The 18,140-nt window shown below is 50.3% G+C and overlaps 3 protein-coding genes across 7 annotated transcripts in view; all 3 read right to left on the reverse strand.

Annotated features, from left to right (window-relative positions):
- LOC138351857 (uncharacterized) overlaps window positions 1–9,572 on the reverse strand; it is a 25,843-nt gene extending 16,271 nt beyond the window's left edge. The window contains exon 1 of the mRNA XM_069303867.1: window positions 9,478–9,572. Coding sequence (XP_069159968.1) covers window positions 9,478–9,572 — 95 coding nt within the window. The remainder of the gene's footprint in view (window positions 1–9,477) is intronic.
- The window catches only part of LOC138350724 (substance-K receptor-like), a 362,889-nt gene that overhangs the window by 202,465 nt on the left and 142,284 nt on the right, over window positions 1–18,140 (reverse strand). The window lies entirely within an intron of this gene.
- LOC138351869 (uncharacterized) lies at window positions 13,168–13,497 on the reverse strand. Its single transcript, XM_069303873.1, has one exon. The coding sequence runs from the start codon at window positions 13,495–13,497 to the stop codon at window positions 13,168–13,170; it is 330 nt and encodes a 109-aa protein (XP_069159974.1).

The following is an 18,140-nucleotide window of genomic DNA, read 5'->3' on the forward strand; positions in this document are numbered from 1 at the left end:
ATTTGTGTCTCAACATGAGTACTGTAATCACGTAAACTACAGAAGCAGTTGACACTGTCCACAGACAGCCCCGGACACCGTAGTTTCCCCTTCCTTCCTCGTCACTGTTCAAAAACGGGCTTCATGATCATTGCTCTCCAGGGGTCAGATTCACGAAAGCACTTACGCAAACACTTACGAACCTGTACATCTTTTCTCAATCTTTGGCGGCTTTGTTTCCAATTATTAAACAGTTAATGAGCTCCGAAGCACCAGGAGGCTGTTTATAACAATAACAACAGTCGAATGGGAAGTTTTCATGCTTGTAAACTGTTTAATAAATGTAACCAAAGCCGTCAAAGATTGAGAATTGTTTCTGCCTGCCCGGACCAGGCAGAAACAAATGGCAAAATTTCTTTCACCCTGAATGCCCCTGTTACCTAGCAGTAAATAGGTACCTGGGAGTTAGTCAGCTGTCACGGGCTGCTTCCTGGGTGTGTGTGTGTGGGGGGGGGGAATAGTGAGTAGTTAGTAACAATTGATTGATTAGCAGTTGAGAGGCGGGCCGAAAGGGCAGAGGTGAACCCCGGCAAGCAGAACTAGGTGAACACAACTAGGTGAATACAGGTCCTGGCGGGCTAACAAGGAGAGCAGCACATGACGCATTGTGATAGATGTAGAGCATTGAGATAGGTGTAGAGCACTGTGATAGATACAGAGCACTGAGATAGATGTAGAGCACTGTGATCCACAACAGAGCACATCAATAACATGCAGAACATTCCAGCATCTCCCATTAACCCCATGACTGACACCAACAAGGACCTTCAAGGGCTTTAGTCACTCCCAGGGTCTCCTCTTGAGAGAAGAAAGGTACCCCGGGCACCTTAATGGGGGGGTCAAGGCACTTGCTGGGCTCACACTTCTCAAGTGCTCGCCTCCTCTATATGATAACTGGCTGGCGGAATACCACATGGAATGAGGGAGCACGAGTGTGGTGAACAGAGATATAAGGAGGAAATATTCCTCAGTTCTAGCAGCAGAAGCGCCGAGCAGAACTGACATTGTAGGCTGGGAGGCAGCCTGGGAGGCAGCCTAGGAGGCAGCCTGGGAGGCAGCCTAGGAGGCAGCCTGGGAGGCAGCCTAGGAGGCAGCCTGGGAGGCAGCCTAGGAGGCAGCCTAGGAGGCAGCCTGGGAGGCAGCCTAGGAGGCAGCCTAGGAGGCACCCTGGGAGGCAGCCTGGGAGGCAGCCTAGGAGGCAGCCTGGGAGGCAGCCTAGGAGGCAGCCTGGGAGGCAGCCTAGGAGGCACCCTGGGAGGCAGCCTGGGAGGCAGCCTAGGAGGCAGCCTGGGAGGCAGCCTAGGAGGCACCCTGGGAGGCAGCCTGGGAGGCAGCCTGGGAGGCAGCCTGGGAGGCAGCCTAGGAGGCAGCCTGGGAGGCACCCTGGGAGGCAGCCTAGGAGGCAGCCTAGGAGGCAGCCTGGGAGGCAGCCTGGGAGGCAGCCTGGGAGGCAGCCTAGGAGGCAGCCTGGGAGGCAGCCTAGGAGGCAGCCTAGGAGGCAGCCTAGGAGGCACCCTGGGAGGCAGCCTGGGAGGCAGCCTAGGAGGCAGCCTGGGAGGCAGCCTAGGAGGCAGCCTGGGAGGCAGCCTGGGAGGCAGCCTAGGAGGCAGCCTAGGAGGCAGCCTGGGAGGCAGCCTGGGAGGCAGCCTAGGAGGCAGCCTGGGAGGCAGCCTAGGAGGCAGCCTAGGAGGCAGCCTAGGAGGCAGCCTAGGAGGCACCCTGGGAGGCAGCCTGGGAGGCAGCCTAGGAGGCAGCCTGGGAGGCAGCCTAGGAGGCAGCCTAGGAGGCAGCCTAGGAGGCAGCCTAGGAGGCAGCCTAGGAGGCACCCTGGGAGGCAGCCTGGGAGGCAGCCTAGGAGGCAGCCTGGGAGGCAGCCTAGGAGGCAGCCTGGGAGGCAGCCTGGGAGGCAGCCTAGGAGGCAGCCTAGGAGGCAGCCTGGGAGGCAGCCTGGGAGGCAGCCTAGGAGGCAGCCTGGGAGGCAGCCTAGGAGGCAGCCTAGGAGGCAGCCTAGGAGGCAGCCTAGGAGGCACCCTGGGAGGCAGCCTGGGAGGCAGCCTAGGAGGCAGCCTGGGAGGCAGCCTAGGAGGCAGCCTGGGAGGCAGCCTGGGAGGCAGCCTGGGAGGCAGCCTGGGAGGCAGCCTAGGAGGCAGCCTGGGAGGCAGCCTGGGAGGCACCCTGGGAGGCACCCTGGGAGGCACCCTGGGAGGCAGCCTAGGAGGCAGCCTAGGAGGCAGCCTGGGAGGCAGCCTGGGAGGCAGCCTAGGAGGCAGCCTGGGAGGCAGCCTGGGAGGCAGCCTGGGAGGCAGCCTGGGAGGCAGCCTGGGAGGCAGCCTAGGAGGCAGCCTGGGAGGCAGCCTGGGAGGCAGCCTAGGAGGCAGCCTGGGAGGCAGCCTGGGAGGCAGCCTGGGAGGTAGCCTAGGAGGCAGCCTGGGAGGCACCCTGGGAGGCAGCCTGTGTGGGAACCGACCTGTGAGATTTATATTTATTTAATTTATATGAATTTATATTTACGTTAATTTATATACTTCGATAGCAATTTGTATAATGATAAGTGGACTGTATTTCTGCAATAATCTCTTAATCTCACAAATCGATCCTCTACACATTAGGGGGGGTTTATATTTATATATATGCAGCCAATCAAACTACAGTAATAGACTACATACTATTAAACATTGAAGAGGTTCCTTATCTTATAGTACAGCAGGTTAGTCCACCAGGTATAACTAGGGTGTAGACACCAAATTATCCTCTTTGAGGTAGCTTCCATATCACCCAGTAACTGGTGCACAAAATCTTGCATCCTCGTCTTGACCTGTCAAAAGTGCGCTAGCTGTGAAGCCAGAATCCTATATATGACAAGCTATATCAGAGAAAACAGTACATGGAACATGAAGACCTGGCTTAATTACCTTTAGTTTGAGGCTTCCATGTGATCTAACCGGGTCACCCTATATAATGACATTAATGGCCACTAATGATAAATAATGGGTTTCGGAAAGAACACTTAACTTGATTTGTTGACAGCGTGTTGACAGATGGTACACCTTTGGTATCCATAACACTACGTCCAAGTAAAATTAACAGGAGCCGAATTTGCTCCCGTGTGAGCCTCTGGTCTCAATATACAACAACAATGGCTGCCCTCCTCCTCACTCTGACGCCTGGCTTACATTGTCCAGATTTCAGAACGTGATAGAAGGGTCACATTTACTCTACTTTAATATTGATAATTAAGTTAATTTATATAAGATGTTTTTATGATGGTAAAGTCCAAAGACTAATGTATTTAAGAATAATTCCCAGCAGAATAGCTGGTGAATTATAATAGTATGTGGTGATGATATCCCGTTTTCTATAGACGGTAATTCCACTACAAGTTACGTTTTCTATGGGTAACTTGTTGGTAATACAGCTATTATCTGTATGATATATTAAATGGTGTCGGTTTTTCCGACATAATTCCCCAGGGGGCTGCTCACGGGTCGAAGTCCTCTTTAGAACAGACGAACACCGATACTCCTCCTTCGAATTATTAGATTAATTTGATGTTAGTAGTTAGTAATCACACATTTGTGTGTCTGTTCGTACAGGACGGATGTCCCGTACTAGAGTTGTAGGGGTTAGAAGTCTAATGCGATTTCATTTCCCTGTCAACTCTTGAAAGGCTAATATTCAAGCCTTATTACTTATTATTTAACCCAGAAGACTGAATGTGATCAAGTACTACAGTCAAGTATGATTCAGGGACTGCAGTGAGATCAGTGACATTAGATATAACTTGAAGTTTCTTCAGGTAACTGGTCACTGATATATAAACACTGAGGCCCATGGAATACATCTTGATTAAATAATAAATGTATCAAATCAGTCATCAGATTTATTGGGGTTTAATTTAGTTAATTGATTCAGAAGATTGAATAGCTCATCATTAAAGTAAAGTATGGTTCTGAGACTGCAGTGGGTTCAGTGACATTGGTCGCAGTGACTTGTAGCTGTTTTAGGCTACTGTTCACTGATTTGCCACTGAGGCCTCATGAACTCATCTTCAGCTTTAAATGATGATACTAACATCAACCTCTGTTGGTATAGTCAGCTGTAATCTCCTTAGTATAATGCTACTGGAGAAATATAATCAGCTGACGAATTTAGATTTCTACTAGTATTGTTTATCTGCAGGCATAGGTCTCCTCAGGCTTGATACTGGGCCTGAGAGTAATTTACCTCCTGCAGAGTTTAACATGGTTATACCCTGATATTTAGTAGGGCTACCGATGAATCGATGGTAGTAGTCTGTCCCCACAAGGACAGCCATTTGGCATTTGATTTGCTCAAATTTACCTGCAGCTGCTTGATAATAGCTTTCCAGGTCAGCATAATCAACTGTTGATTGTTGTGACAAATCTTCACATTTCTTGATCTGTCTTGTTAAATGGCCTTTAAGACCTGCAAGGGTTCTTTTCATTCTCCCTGCATTATCCATACTGGCTAGTTGGTGAAGCCTTGTGGGGCTTGTACTTGGGCTGCTCATAATACTGAACAAGCACTGATGGTAGCCTAGGGTAAATTCTGAACTCACTAGGCTGTAATCCTACCTCTGCTAGAGGTTAGCACTTAAAATTAATACACATTATATATATACAATCATACACACTAATGATTTGAGTGATAAACCAGTGTCACTGGAAGTACCTTTAGGTTAGCTCTTCTATATCACCCTAGGATGGTAGAGACACTAATTAATCACTCAAAGGTGTAATGATCATAAGTAAATTATTATATATACAACTCAATTCGAGTTGATAAAAATTACACCCAAAATAGGGTCTGCACCATTCATTAATGGTGTTAGGTTATTCAATATAGTACAACTGACTATGGTAATAATGGGACTAGGATGAGCAATAATAGTTCAACTAGTCAATGGTAATATCCTACCCTGTTGTGGGTTGGCAATTAGTAAATATTATACTGTGATCACTAGTGCAATATATATTAAATGATTCTCTATTTTGGAGAAATAATATACACAATTATTGATAATAGCCTCTTAATTAGCCTCTATGAAACTTCTAATATTATCTAGAAGTATTAAATGTTATTAGTGACCTCGCGAAATAAAGTCCACAAAATTCGTAGATAATCTCTCGCGAAATGTAACACCACGAAATCCGTGAACAATATCGCGAAGACACAGTCACTAATTAGGCTGGCTTCTATATTAGCGCTGTCATTTCACGAAATAACACGCCACCAAATATCTGTGGGTGTGCATGAAACCGCTGACGAAGCTGAACTGGGCTGAGGGAGGCTCCTGAGCTCCCACGAGGCAACGCCGCTGTCTATGACTGGCTGGCTTTGTTTAAATAACACTGCACTAGTTTATTTAATGAATCCACTGGTTAACTGGTTCATCCGGTACTAAGATGACCAAATGTGGGTTCACAAGGATCAAATAATCCGTCATCCGGTTCGCAGATGACCAAATAATGTGGGAACCGACCTGTGAGATTTATATTTATTTAATTTATATGAATTTATATTTACGTTAATTTATATACTTCGATAGCAATTTGTATAATGATAAGTGGACTGTATTTCTGCAATAATCTCTTAATCTCACAAATCGATCCTCTACACATTAGGGGGGGTTTATATTTATATATATGCAGCCAATCAAACTACAGTAATAGACTACATACTATTAAACATTGAAGAGGTTCCTTATCTTATAGTACAGCAGGTTAGTCCACCAGGTATAACTAGGGTGTAGACACCAAATTATCCTCTTTGAGGTAGCTTCCATATCACCCAGTAACTGGTGCACAAAATCTTGCATCCTCGTCTTGACCTGTCAAAAGTGCGCTAGCTGTGAAGCCAGAATCCTATATATGACAAGCTATATCAGAGAAAACAGTACATGGAACATGAAGACCTGGCTTAATTACCTTTAGTTTGAGGCTTCCATGTGATCTAACCGGGTCACCCTATATAATGACATTAATGGCCACTAATGATAAATAATGGGTTTCGGAAAGAACACTTAACTTGATTTGTTGACAGCGTGTTGACAGATGGTACACCTTTGGTATCCATAACACTACGTCCAAGTAAAATTAACAGGAGCCGAATTTGCTCCCGTGTGAGCCTCTGGTCTCAATATACAACAACAATGGCTGCCCTCCTCCTCACTCTGACGCCTGGCTTACATTGTCCAGATTTCAGAACGTGATAGAAGGGTCACATTTACTCTACTTTAATATTGATAATTAAGTTAATTTATATAAGATGTTTTTATGATGGTAAAGTCCAAAGACTAATGTATTTAAGAATAATTCCCAGCAGAATAGCTGGTGAATTATAATAGTATGTGGTGATGATATCCCGTTTTCTATAGACGGTAATTCCACTACAAGTTACGTTTTCTATGGGTAACTTGTTGGTAATACAGCTATTATCTGTATGATATATTAAATGGTGTCGGTTTTTCCGACAGCCTGGGAGGCAGCCTAGGAGGCAGCCTGGGAGGCAGCCTGGGAGGCAGCCTGGGAGGCAGCCTAGGAGGCAGCCTGGGAGGCAGCCTGGGAGGCAGCCTGGGAGGCAGCCTGGGAGGCAGCCTGGGAGGCAGCCTGGGAGGCAGCCTAGGAGGCAGCCTGGGAGGCAGCCTGGGAGGCACCCTGGGAGGCAGCCTGGGAGGCAGCCTGGGAGGCAGCCTGGGAGGCAGCCTGGGAGGCAGCCTGGGAGGCAGCCTAGGAGGCAGCCTGGGAGGCAGCCTGGGAGGCAGCCTGGGAGGCAGCCTGGGAGGCACCCTGGGAGGCAGCCTGGGAGGCAGCCTAGGAGGCAGCCTGGGAGGCAGCCTGGGAGGCACCCTGGGAGGCAGCCTGGGAGGCAGCCTAGGAGGCAGCCTGGGAGGCAGCCTGGGAGGCACCCTGGGAGGCAGCCTGGGAGGCAGCCTGGGAGGCAGCCTAGGAGGCAGCCTGGGAGGCAGCCTGGGAGGCAGCCTGGGAGGCAGCCTGGGAGGCACCCTAGGAGGCAGCCTGGGAGGCAGCCTAGGAGGCAGCCTGGGAGGCAGCCTGGGAGGCACCCTAGGAGGCAGCCTGGGAGGCAGCCTAGGAGGCAGCCTGGGAGGCAGCCTGGGAGGCACCCTGGGAGGCAGCCTGGGAGGCAGCCTGGGAGGCAGCCTAGGAGGCAGCCTGGGAGGCAGCCTGGGAGGCAGCCTGGGAGGCAGCCTGGGAGGCAGCCTGGGAGGCAGCCTGGGAGGCAGCCTAGGAGGCAGCCTGGGAGGCAGCCTGGGAGGCAGCCTGGGTAACATTGCCCTCATAGATGGCCGTGACTTTGTTATTGGGCTGAAGATTAATAAGTTTATACATCAGAATATTGAGCAACAAGGGGCTGAGGACTCCTCCTTGTGGAGTTCCCTGATCAAAGTGTTTGTTCTCTGCGCTTTCAACATCATAAAGCAAAACATATGTTGTTCTTTATTCACTTCAGTAATTCAGGATGCGCAAAATAGCCATATGTAATACGCAAAATAGCCGTATGTAAGTTGTATGTCACAACTCCTCCCGGCTAATATGCATGGCCAGGAGCAGTTGCTTTGTCCACCTTTAACGTATGAGTTAATTGGCCTTAAGTTTTCATCAAGATGTCAACAACTGCTGCCTGTTGGTCCATTGTGTGTGTGTGTGGGGGGGGGGGAGCGTTTGTCTTAACCTTCTTCTCTATGCTAATTGGTAGTGAATGAAAGTTTGACAGTAACGCTCGCTGATTGGTTGTTCGGGCGGGATGTTGTGTAATGGTGTGGTTGGGCTGTTTCTTGGAGATTTTCCATATCTTTTTCCCCAGACTTGAAGAAGGGATGGGAACATCCATTTGGGCTGTGTGAGGTGGTGTCAACCTGTAAACCTCCCCAGCAGGAGAGAGAGAGAGGCTTCACCAAGACTAACCCCCAGCAGGAGAGTGGAGAGAGAGAGGCTTCACCAAGACTAACCCCCAGCAGGAGAGAGAGGCTTCACCAAGACTAACCCCCAGCAGGAGAGTGGAGAGAGAGAGGCTTCACCAAGACTAACCCCCAGCAGGAGAGAGAGGCTTCACCAAGACTAACCCCCAGCAGGAGAGAGAGGCTTCACCAAGACTAACCCCCAGCAGGAGAGAGAGAGAGGCTTCACCAAGACTAACCCCCAGCAGGAGAGAGAGGCTTCACCAAGACTAACCCCCAGCAGGAGAGAGAGAGGCTTCACCAAGACTAACCCCCAGCAGGAGAGAGAGGCTTCACCAAGACTAACCCCCAGCAGGAGAGAGAGGCTTCACCAAGACTAACCCCCAGCAGGAGAGAGAGAGAGGCTTCACCAAGACTAACCCCCAGCAGGAGAGAGAGGCTTCACCAAGACTAACCCCCAGCAGGAGAGAGAGAGGCTTCACCAAGACTAACCCCCAGCAGGAGAGAGAGAGAGGCTTCACCAAGACTAACCCCCAGCAGGAGAGAGAGGCTTCACCAAGACTAACCCCCAGCAGGAGAGAGAGAGGCTTCACCAAGACTAACCCCCAGCAGGAGAGAGAGGCTTCACCAAGACTAACCCCCAGCAGGAGAGAGAGAGGCTTCACCAAGACTAACCCCCAGCAGTAGAGTGGAGAGAGAGGGCTTCACCAAGACTAACCCCCAGCAGGAGAGAGAGGCTTCACCAAGACTAACCCCCAGCAGGAGAGAGAGGCTTCACCAAGACTAACCCCCAGCAGGAGAGAGAGGCTTCACCAAGACTAACCCCCAGCAGGAGAGAGAGGCTTCACCAAGACTAACTCCCAGCAGGAGAGAGAGAGGCTTCACCAAGACTAACCCCCAGCAGGAGAGAGAGAGAGGCTTCACCAAGACTAACCCCCAGCAGGAGAGAGAGAGGCTTCACCAAGACTAACCCCCAGCAGGAGAGAGAGAGGCTTCACCAAGACTAACCCCCAGCAGGAGAGAGAGAGGCTTCACCAAGACTAACCCCCAGCAGTAGAGTGGAGAGAGAGGGCTTCACCAAGACTAACCCCCAGCAGGAGAGAGAGGCTTCACCAAGACTAACCCCCAGCAGGAGAGAGAGGCTTCACCAAGACTAACCCCCAGCAGGAGAGAGAGAGAGGGCTTCACCAGGACTCAGAGCCTCGGGGTCGTTGCCGCCACAAGGTGTGTTGTGCTAGGCTTGAGAGCTCTTGTGGGCACACCCGTCTCACTGTCCTCACCAGCCCCTCCGACACTTCACCATCATGAGTACCTTCTGCACCTGTCTACCCTCTCACCATCCCCACTGACCCTAAACCACTCGATACTCATTCACTATCCAACAATCTGTTCCTCCTCCTGTCTCTAACTCTAAATCATTCTCTCTGACTAACTTTAAAAACTTAATTCGTTGCCGTTTCAATTTTTCACTTTGATCTTACAACTTTCTCCAGTCTTACTTGATGACCATCTTACACCCGCTCTTATCTGTCTTATCTGTCACCTCCATCACCCGCCCGACACCCTGGCTAGTTCCCCTGAAACTACTTAACATTTTATCTTACTTAAACCACCCTGGTCTGAGGCCTGGTCGACGACCGGGCCGCGGGGACGCTAAGCCCCGGAAGCACCTCAAGGTAACCTCAAGGTAACCCGCCATTTTCCTTCAGTACACACTTACCTTACTTACACCCTCACCTGGCGCCCTCCCTAACACCTACACCCTCACCTGGCGTCCTCCCTAACACCTACACCCTCACCTGGCGCCCTCCCTAACACCTACACCCTCACCTGGCGTCCTCCCTAACACCTACACCCTCACCTGGCGTCCTTCCTAACACCTACACCCTCACCTGGCACCCTCCCTAACACCTACACCCTCACCTGGCACCCTCCCTAACGACCAGACTCCAACAACGCCCTCACCCGCCGCCTGGCGCGATTGATCACCCTCTCATATAGAGTGTGGGGACAAGGAAGCCCCGAAGGAGGAGCCCAAGAATGGATTAATTTTACTTGGTAACTATTGACCAGTCTCTCCAAGTGAGAGACCTCCAGGGTGTGGAGGAGGAGGAGAGGGAGGGAGGGATCTCGCGGTGAGAGAAAGGAGAGAAAAGTATACACGGAGGCTTATCATACAGAGAGAGAGCCTTATCTTGTATGCTGTCACATACATGACAGGACAATTCACCGCTGTAAACAACAGTATACAAATTCTGGCGGGAAAGTGTCTTAAAGGGATAAAACGCGCGAATAAGGACACTTCCAAGAGATCAGACCAAGGATGATACGTGGGATGCTGGGGATGATACGTGGGATGCTGGGGATGATACGTGGGATGCTAGGGATCATACGTGGGATGCTGGGGATGATACGTGGGATGCTGGGATGATACGTGGGATGTTGGGGATGATACGTGGGATGTTGGGGATGATACGTGGGATGGTAGGGATGATACGTGGGATGGTAGGGATGATACGTGGGATGGTAGTCATATGTGGGATGCTGGGATGATACGTGGGATGCTGGGATGATACGTGGGATGCTGGGGATGATACGTGGCACTATGTATGAACCAGACACTATCCTCACCGTGTACCCTGGCCACACACACTATCCCCACCGTGCAACCTGGCCCCAGACACTATCCTTACTGTGTACCCTGGCCCCACACACTATTCTCCTTCAAGGCGACACACAGCTCCATCATCGGGCAACTTCTGGCAGGGATTAAGCAATATATCTCCTTGATTAACACATTTGTCAACAGAGAACGGCTTGCGAGATAAGAACAATGGATGAGGCTCGCTCCTTCATCCCTCGCTCCTCCTCTATCTCACCTACATGACTGACACAGCCTCCGCATTGGGAATGATCTCAAGCGCTCGGGCCTCGTGCTGCTGGCCTGAAACTATGTGAAACGATCGAAAATCAGTCAAAGAGAGAGAGAGAACAGTCTTGTGAGGTTTGGTCTCACGTGTGTTTGGTAAATGTAAATATGAAAGATTTTTTTTTTCTTTCAGTAAAGCTTCCTGGTCTTTCTGGATATTTGTTTGTTTACGTTTGTTGGTTAGTAAGTTGGGGATTATATAATCCTGTCATTCTGCAGTAACAGTACTTATAACGACTATAGGTTAAGTGAGAAGTAATATTTTTCTCTGCAAATTAACTTTGCCTCGGAGTTAATTTTGATAGAAAAGTATTACTACATACTGAGTGTGTGTGTGTGTGTTCACCCTGGGTGAGTGTGTGTGTGTGTGTTCACTCTGGGTGAGTGTGTTAGTGTGTTCACCCTGGGTGAGTATGTATGAGTTTTCACCCTGGGTGAGTATGAGTGTGTTCACCTTGCGTGAGTATGAGTGTGTTCACCTTGCGTGAGTATGAGTGCGTTCACCCTGGGTGAGTATGAGTGAGTATTCACCCCGGGTGAGTACGTCCCTACCTCCAGGTGTCCTAATGAGCCAGGCCAGCCATTGTGAGAATTATTTCGCACCTGGCCAGATATAGGAGTCAGGTAAATTAATTAACCCAAGCTAACGTCAGTAATTATGTCTAACGAGCAGGAGAGCAGAGGGAAAAGCATCTCAAAGATACGAGATAAGATAAGATATCGACAGTCTGTTACGACCGTGACGTGGGAATTTTAAAATTATTTAACTAACCAGAAAGTGGAAAGGCGGGACCAGGGAGCTATTGCTCAACCATTTGAACACTTGTAGGTCTGTGGTTGGTATTGCAAATGTGGCTGAACGCCAGGTATAGGGACTGGTGTGTGTCTCAGGACACCTGGTAGGCCAGATGTGTCATGTGTCCGGTGTCCAATGATGAATACTGGACACATAACTGGCCACCACTTACAACCAGTGGTGGACACTAAACACATGGATGGTCAACAGGCAGAACAGGTGACGGGAGCTGGACATCTTTCTGGCCGATGAGAACACGATAGTGAATGTTATTGAGAGTTAACACCTGAAGATAGTGAGTCACCTGTAGACAGTGAGTCACCTCAAGATAGTGAGCCACCTCAAGATAGTGAGCCACCTCAAGACAGTGAGCCACCTCAAGATAGTGAGCCACCTCAAGATAGTGAGCCACCTCAAGATAGTGAGCCACCTCAAGACAGTGAGCCACCTCAAGACAGTGAGCCACCTCAAGACAGTGAGCCACCTCAAGACAGTGAGCCACCTCAAGACAGTGAGCCACCTCAAGACAGTGAGCCACCTCAAGACAGTGAGCCACCTCAAGACAGTGAGCCACCTCAAGACAGTGAGCCACCTCAAGACAGTGAGCCACCTCAAGATAGTGAGCCACCTCAAGATAGTGAGCCACCTCAAGACAGTGAGCCACCTCAAGACAGTGAGTCACTTCAAGACAGTGAGCCACCTCAAGACAGTGAGCCACCTCAAGACAGTGAGTCACCTCAAGACAGTGAGCCACCTCAAGACAGTGAGCCACCTCAAGACAGTGAGCCACCTCAAGACAGTGAGCCACCTCAAGACAGTGACCCCACCTCAAGACAGTGAGCCACCTCAAGACAGTGAGCCACCTCAAGACAGTGACCCCACCTCAAGACAGTGAGCCACCTCAAGACAGTGAGCCACCTCAAGACAGTGAGCCACCTCAAGACAGTGACCCCACCTCAAGACAGTGAGCCACCTCAAGACAGTGAGCCACCTCAAGACAGTGAGTCACCTCAAGACAGTGAGCCACCTCAAGACAGTGAGTCACCTCAAGACAGTGAGTCACCTCAAGATAGTGAGCCACCTCAAGACAGTGAGTCACCTCAAGATAGTGAGCCACCTCAAGACAGTGAGCTACCTCAAGACAGTGACCCCACCTCAAGACAGTGACCCCACCTCAAGACAGTGAGCCACCTCAAGACAGTGAGTCACCTCAAGACAGTGATCCACCTGAAGACATTCCCTCCAGACACTGCAAACGCAAGAGACTCACTCCTGGAATCCCAGTAACGAGGACTGACGTGTCAGGCAACGGGTGGAGAACACTTTACATCACAAATATTGAGCAACTGTCACTAACCAGATACGAGAAGCCGCGTCCACATCTTACAGGTACTCAATACCTGGCCGAGTCTCACAGCAACGCTCCAGGATAACATTCTGACAACTGGAAGTGGCGTATTCGCCTCAAGGAGCGTGGATGAAGAAGGAGCGTGGATGAACAAGGAGCGTGGATGAACAAGGAGCGTGGATGAAGGAGGAGCGTGGATGAAGGAGGAGCGTGGATGAAGGAGGAGCGTGGATGAAGGAGGAGCGTGGATGAACAAGGAGCGTGGATGAAGGAGGAGCGTGGATGAACAAGGAGCGTGGATGAAGGAGGAGCGTGGATGAAGGAGAAGCGTGGATGAAGGAGAAGCCTGGATGAACAAGGAGCGTGGATGAACAGGAGCGTGAATGAAGGAGCGTGGATGAAGAAGGAGCGTGGATGAATAAGGAGCGTGGATGAACAAGGAGCATGGATGAACAAGGAGCGTGGATGAACAAGGAGCGTGGATGAAAAAGGAGCCTGGATGACTCTATGGACGATAGTTTCAAAGTTTCAGGATCTAAAACAAACGACAGGTTTCTGAAACTTTAAAGGAGCTATATCCACGTGAAAACCGCGATATCTAGGTGACAAATATACGTCCCGCACAAAAAAGTCCTTTGAGAACCAAGCCGCTTTCATTCTAAAACTTGTCAGGGTGGGTGTGGGGGAATACCTGTCAGATAGGAAACAGACTGTAACGACCAATAGAAATCAGAGTGTCGGGAGGTGGCAAGTGGGACGCCACACAGAGGCAGGCGTCACTATGATACATGTAAATAACCGTGAAGGCGTCAGAGGATCATTCATATCCGTCGGTGGATGATGTGAAGATAATTAAAGGCACTGAAAGCCAAGTAGACTGCGAGAGGCTACACGAAGACCTCGATGCTCTGCACATTAGTCAGATGGATGTTAGACTACAAATCAGACATGTGTAGAATAATGAGAATTGGTGTGTGGGAAGGAAAGCTATTAGGGCTTTCTGATCAGTCTGAACAGTGATCAGTCTGAGCATTTATCAGTCTGAACAGTGAACAGTCTAAACAGTGAACAGTCTGAACAGTGATCAGTCTGAACAGTGATCAGTCTGAATATTTATCAGTCTGAACAGTGAACAGTGGCCAGACTAATCGGGTGATCACTACTCAAAACCGTCAAAGAGAAACATCTGAGAGCTTATCATATTCCAAACAGGCAAAATAATGTCAGGAGGATATGTAAAGTTGGAAAATAGATAATCAGAGAATATTTTCAGCCACTTAAATGAATATCCCATTAACAAAAGATCAAAACTTTAACATGTAGCCCCGGCCTGGAGTCTCCTTAAATACAAAATACAAAATGAAACTACAGAAAGTGAAACAATTTGCTACAAAACTCTTTCAGAATTGAAGGCTCTCAGTTATACCGAGAGAGAGAGAGAGAGAGAGAGAGAGAGAGAGAGAGAGAGAGAGAGAGAGAGAGAGAGAGAGAGAGAGAGAGAGAGAGAGAGAGAGGAGAGAGAGAGAGAGAGAGAGAGAGAGAGAGAGAGAGAGAGAGAGAGAGAGAGAGAGAGAGAGAGAGAGAGAGAGAGAGAGAGAGAGAGGAGAGAGAGAGAGAGAGAGAGAGAGAGAGAGAGAGAGAGAGAGAGAGAGAGAGAGAGAGAGAGAGAGAGAGAGAGAGAGAGAGAGAGAGAGAGAGAGAGAGAGAGGAGAGAGAGAGAGGAGAGAGAGAGAGAGAGAGAGAGAGAGAGAGAGAGAGAGAGAGAGAGAGAGAGAGAGAGAGAGAGAGAGAGAGAGAGAGAGAGAGAGAGAGAGAGAGAGAGGAGAGAGAGAGGAGAGAGAGAGAGAGAGAGAGAGAGAGAGAGAGAGAGAGAGAGAGAGAGAGAGAGAGAGAGAGAGAGAGAGAGAGAGAGAGAGAGAGAGGAGAGAGAGAGAGAGAGAGAGAGAGAGAGAGAGAGAGAGAGAGAGAGAGAGAGAGAGAGAGAGAGAGAGAGAGAGAGAGAGAGAGAGAGAGAGAGAGAGAGAGAGAGAGAGAGTGTGAATGGATTCCAGCGAGGTTAATTAAGCAAATCAGCGAGAGCTGATAAAAGGCGTCATTATTCAAATCCATCTCCCAGGGACGCCTGGGATCCTTCCTTCACTGACGAGAATAAATGAATTAGTCGACCTTCTGCGAGCGTGCCAATAAAATTCCGTTCGACACTGATGATGACTCCTGCACCCACGTCTGGTGCCAGGCAGGAAGGTGGGTGGTGCCAGGGAGGAAGGTGGTGCCAGGGAGGAGGGTGGTGCCAGGCAGGAAGGTGGGTGGTGCCAGGCAGGAAGGTGGGTGGTGCCAGGCAGGAAGGTGGGTGGTGCCAGGCAGGAAGGTGGGTGGTGCCAGGGAAGAGGGTGGTGCCAGGCAGGAGGGTGGTGCCAGGCAGGAGGGTGGTGCCAGGCAGGAAGGTGGGTGGTGCCAGGGAGGAGGGTGGTGCCAGGCAGGAGGGTGGTGCCAGGCAGGAAGGTGGGTGGTGCCAGGGTGGGTGGTGCCAGGCAGGAGGGTGGTGCCAGGCAGGAGGGTGGTGCCAGGGAGGAGGGTGGTGCCAGACAGAAGGGTGGTGCCAGGCAGGAGGGTGGTGCCAGGCAGGAGGGTGGTGCCAGGCAGGAGGGTGGTGCCAGGCAGGAGGGTGGTGCCAGGCAGGAGGGTGGTGCCAGGCAGGAGGGTGGTGCCAGACAGGAGGGTGGTGCCAGGCAGGAGGGTGGTGCCAGGCAAGAGGGTGGTGCCAGGGAGGAGGGTGGTGCCAGGCAGGAGGGTGGTGCCAGGCAGGAGGGTGGTGCCAGGCAGGAGGGTGGTGCCAGGCAGGAGGGTGGTGCCAGGCAGGAGGGTGGTGCTAGGCAGGAGGGTGGTGCCAGGCAGGAGGGTGGTGCCAGGCAGGAGGGTGGTGCCAGGCAAGAGGGTGGTGTCAGGCAGGAGGGTGGTGCCAGGCAGGAGGGTGGTGCCAGGCAGGAGGGTGGTGCCAGGCAAGAGGGTGGTGCCAGGCAGGAGGGTGGTGCCAGGCAGGAGGGTGGTGCCAGGCAGGAGGGTGGTGCCAGGCAGGAGGGTGGTGCCAGGCAGGAGGGTGGTGCCAGGCAAGAGGGTGGTGCCAGGCAGGAGGGTGGTGCCAGGCAGGAGGGTGGTGCCAGGCAGGAGGGTGGTGCCAGGCAGGAGGGTGGTGCCAGGCAGGAGGGTGGTGCCAGGCAGGAGGGTGGTGCCAGGCAGGAGGGTGGTGCAGGCAAGAGGGTGGTGCCAGGCAGGAGGGTGGTGCCAGGCAAGAGGGTGGTGCCAGGCAGGAGGGTGGTGCCAGGCAGGAGGGTGGTGCCAGGCAAGAGGGTGGTGCCAGGCAGGAGGGTGGTGCCAGGCAAGAGGGTGGTGCCAGGCAGGAGGGTGGTGCCAGTATCGATGAGACGGGTCGACCAAGAGTCAATAACTCAATCATCTGCTCATTAATATACGAAGAGCGCCCTTAGCCAGGAGCGGTCAACAATGGACTGTGTAACCCTGGCGCTCCAGGCGACCTAATATTGTCCCTCAGAGCCTCCGTGGACAATTATCTATACAGTATGAGGATCAATACTTAATCATTTAGCAACTTTACACGATGGTGAAGAATATGCTGCGGAAATTTGATCACTAATTTCCTTATCCAAGTTGTCTGAAAACAACGATATTTTTTAGCTGACTCGGTGCTCAGTGCCTAGGTCGACCTTGTGGCCAAGACTACTACGGGACTACGGGAATTAAACCTCTCTCTGCTGGAAGAGAGATGAGTTAGTGGGGACATGATCACCACATACAAGATTTTCAAAGGAATTGATAGGGTAGACAAAGACAGTTTATTTAACACAAGAGGCACACGCACGTTGGGACACAAGTGGAAATTGCGTGCCCAAATGAGCCATAAAGACAATAGAAAGAATTTTTTCAGTGTCAGAGTAGTTAATATATGGAATGCATTAGGCAGTGATGTGGTGGAGGCTGACTCCATACACAGCTTCAAGTTTAGATATGATAAGAGCCCAGTAGGCTCAGGAACCTGTACACCTGTTGATTGACGGTTGAAAGGCGGGACCAAAGAGCCAGAGCTCAACCCCCCCCCCCCCAGCAAGCACAACTAGGTGAGTACAACCGGGCCAGGACACAGCCGGGTCAGGACACAGCCAGGCCAGGACACAGACGGGCCAGGACACAGACGGGCCAGGACACAGCCGGCCACCCCAGTAAGCTATATATGAACAACATCTCCGGTGGCCATCATAGGAATTAGTAATTAGTTAATGGCCCAATAAACGCTACGATACTTGATGTCGAGTGATTACATGAGTATAAATATTTGAAGCCAGAGCAATTGATCAATAATAGGTGAAAAAGGTAATATATATATTTTCCTTTAAAGATTACTGTGATGTCTTAAAGTTTTAATACTTATGAAATCACCAGGATATTTCTAAGTGTCAAATTTTCCTTCACGGAGATTCACGGATTCTTCCTGCACACTCTTTCAATACCCATGGTGAGATTCCGTCCGGACCAAGAGCCTTTCTCACGTCCAGATCCAACAGGTGTCTCTTGACCTCATCTCTTGTAATTTAGAACTTCTTCTAAGGCCGCCTGGTTTACTGCCACCTCTCCTAGCGCAGTGACTTCACCTCGTTCTACTGTGAGGACCTGGAATCTCTTGTTGAGTTCTTCACACACCTCTTTGTCTGTCTCTGTGTACCACAGATGGTTAGCATAAATTAAATTAAATTCAAAAGGAGAAACATTTGTAAGTTGAGTGCCCAGAGGAATTGTGCTGTGCTCTATTTGTTTACTATATATATATATTGAAACGAATTGAACACAGGATTAATTAACAAAATTTAGCAACTTATTTTTTGCACACTATACAAATATAGGAGGAGAAATATATTCAAAAGGAGGCATAAAAATCTCTACCGATGGTTTAGAGTGGCGTTTAAAATTTACTATAGATTTATCGATGAAGTTTAATTCTAACAAATTATTGTTTCGAGCCGAGGAAATGACATCAGTTGGACGATGTGGTGACTGTAAACTCTAACGTGAAAGAAAT

Source organism: Procambarus clarkii, chromosome 5 (assembly GCF_040958095.1).
Source record: "Procambarus clarkii isolate CNS0578487 chromosome 5, FALCON_Pclarkii_2.0, whole genome shotgun sequence".
Lineage (NCBI taxonomy): Eukaryota > Metazoa > Arthropoda > Malacostraca > Decapoda > Cambaridae > Procambarus > Procambarus clarkii.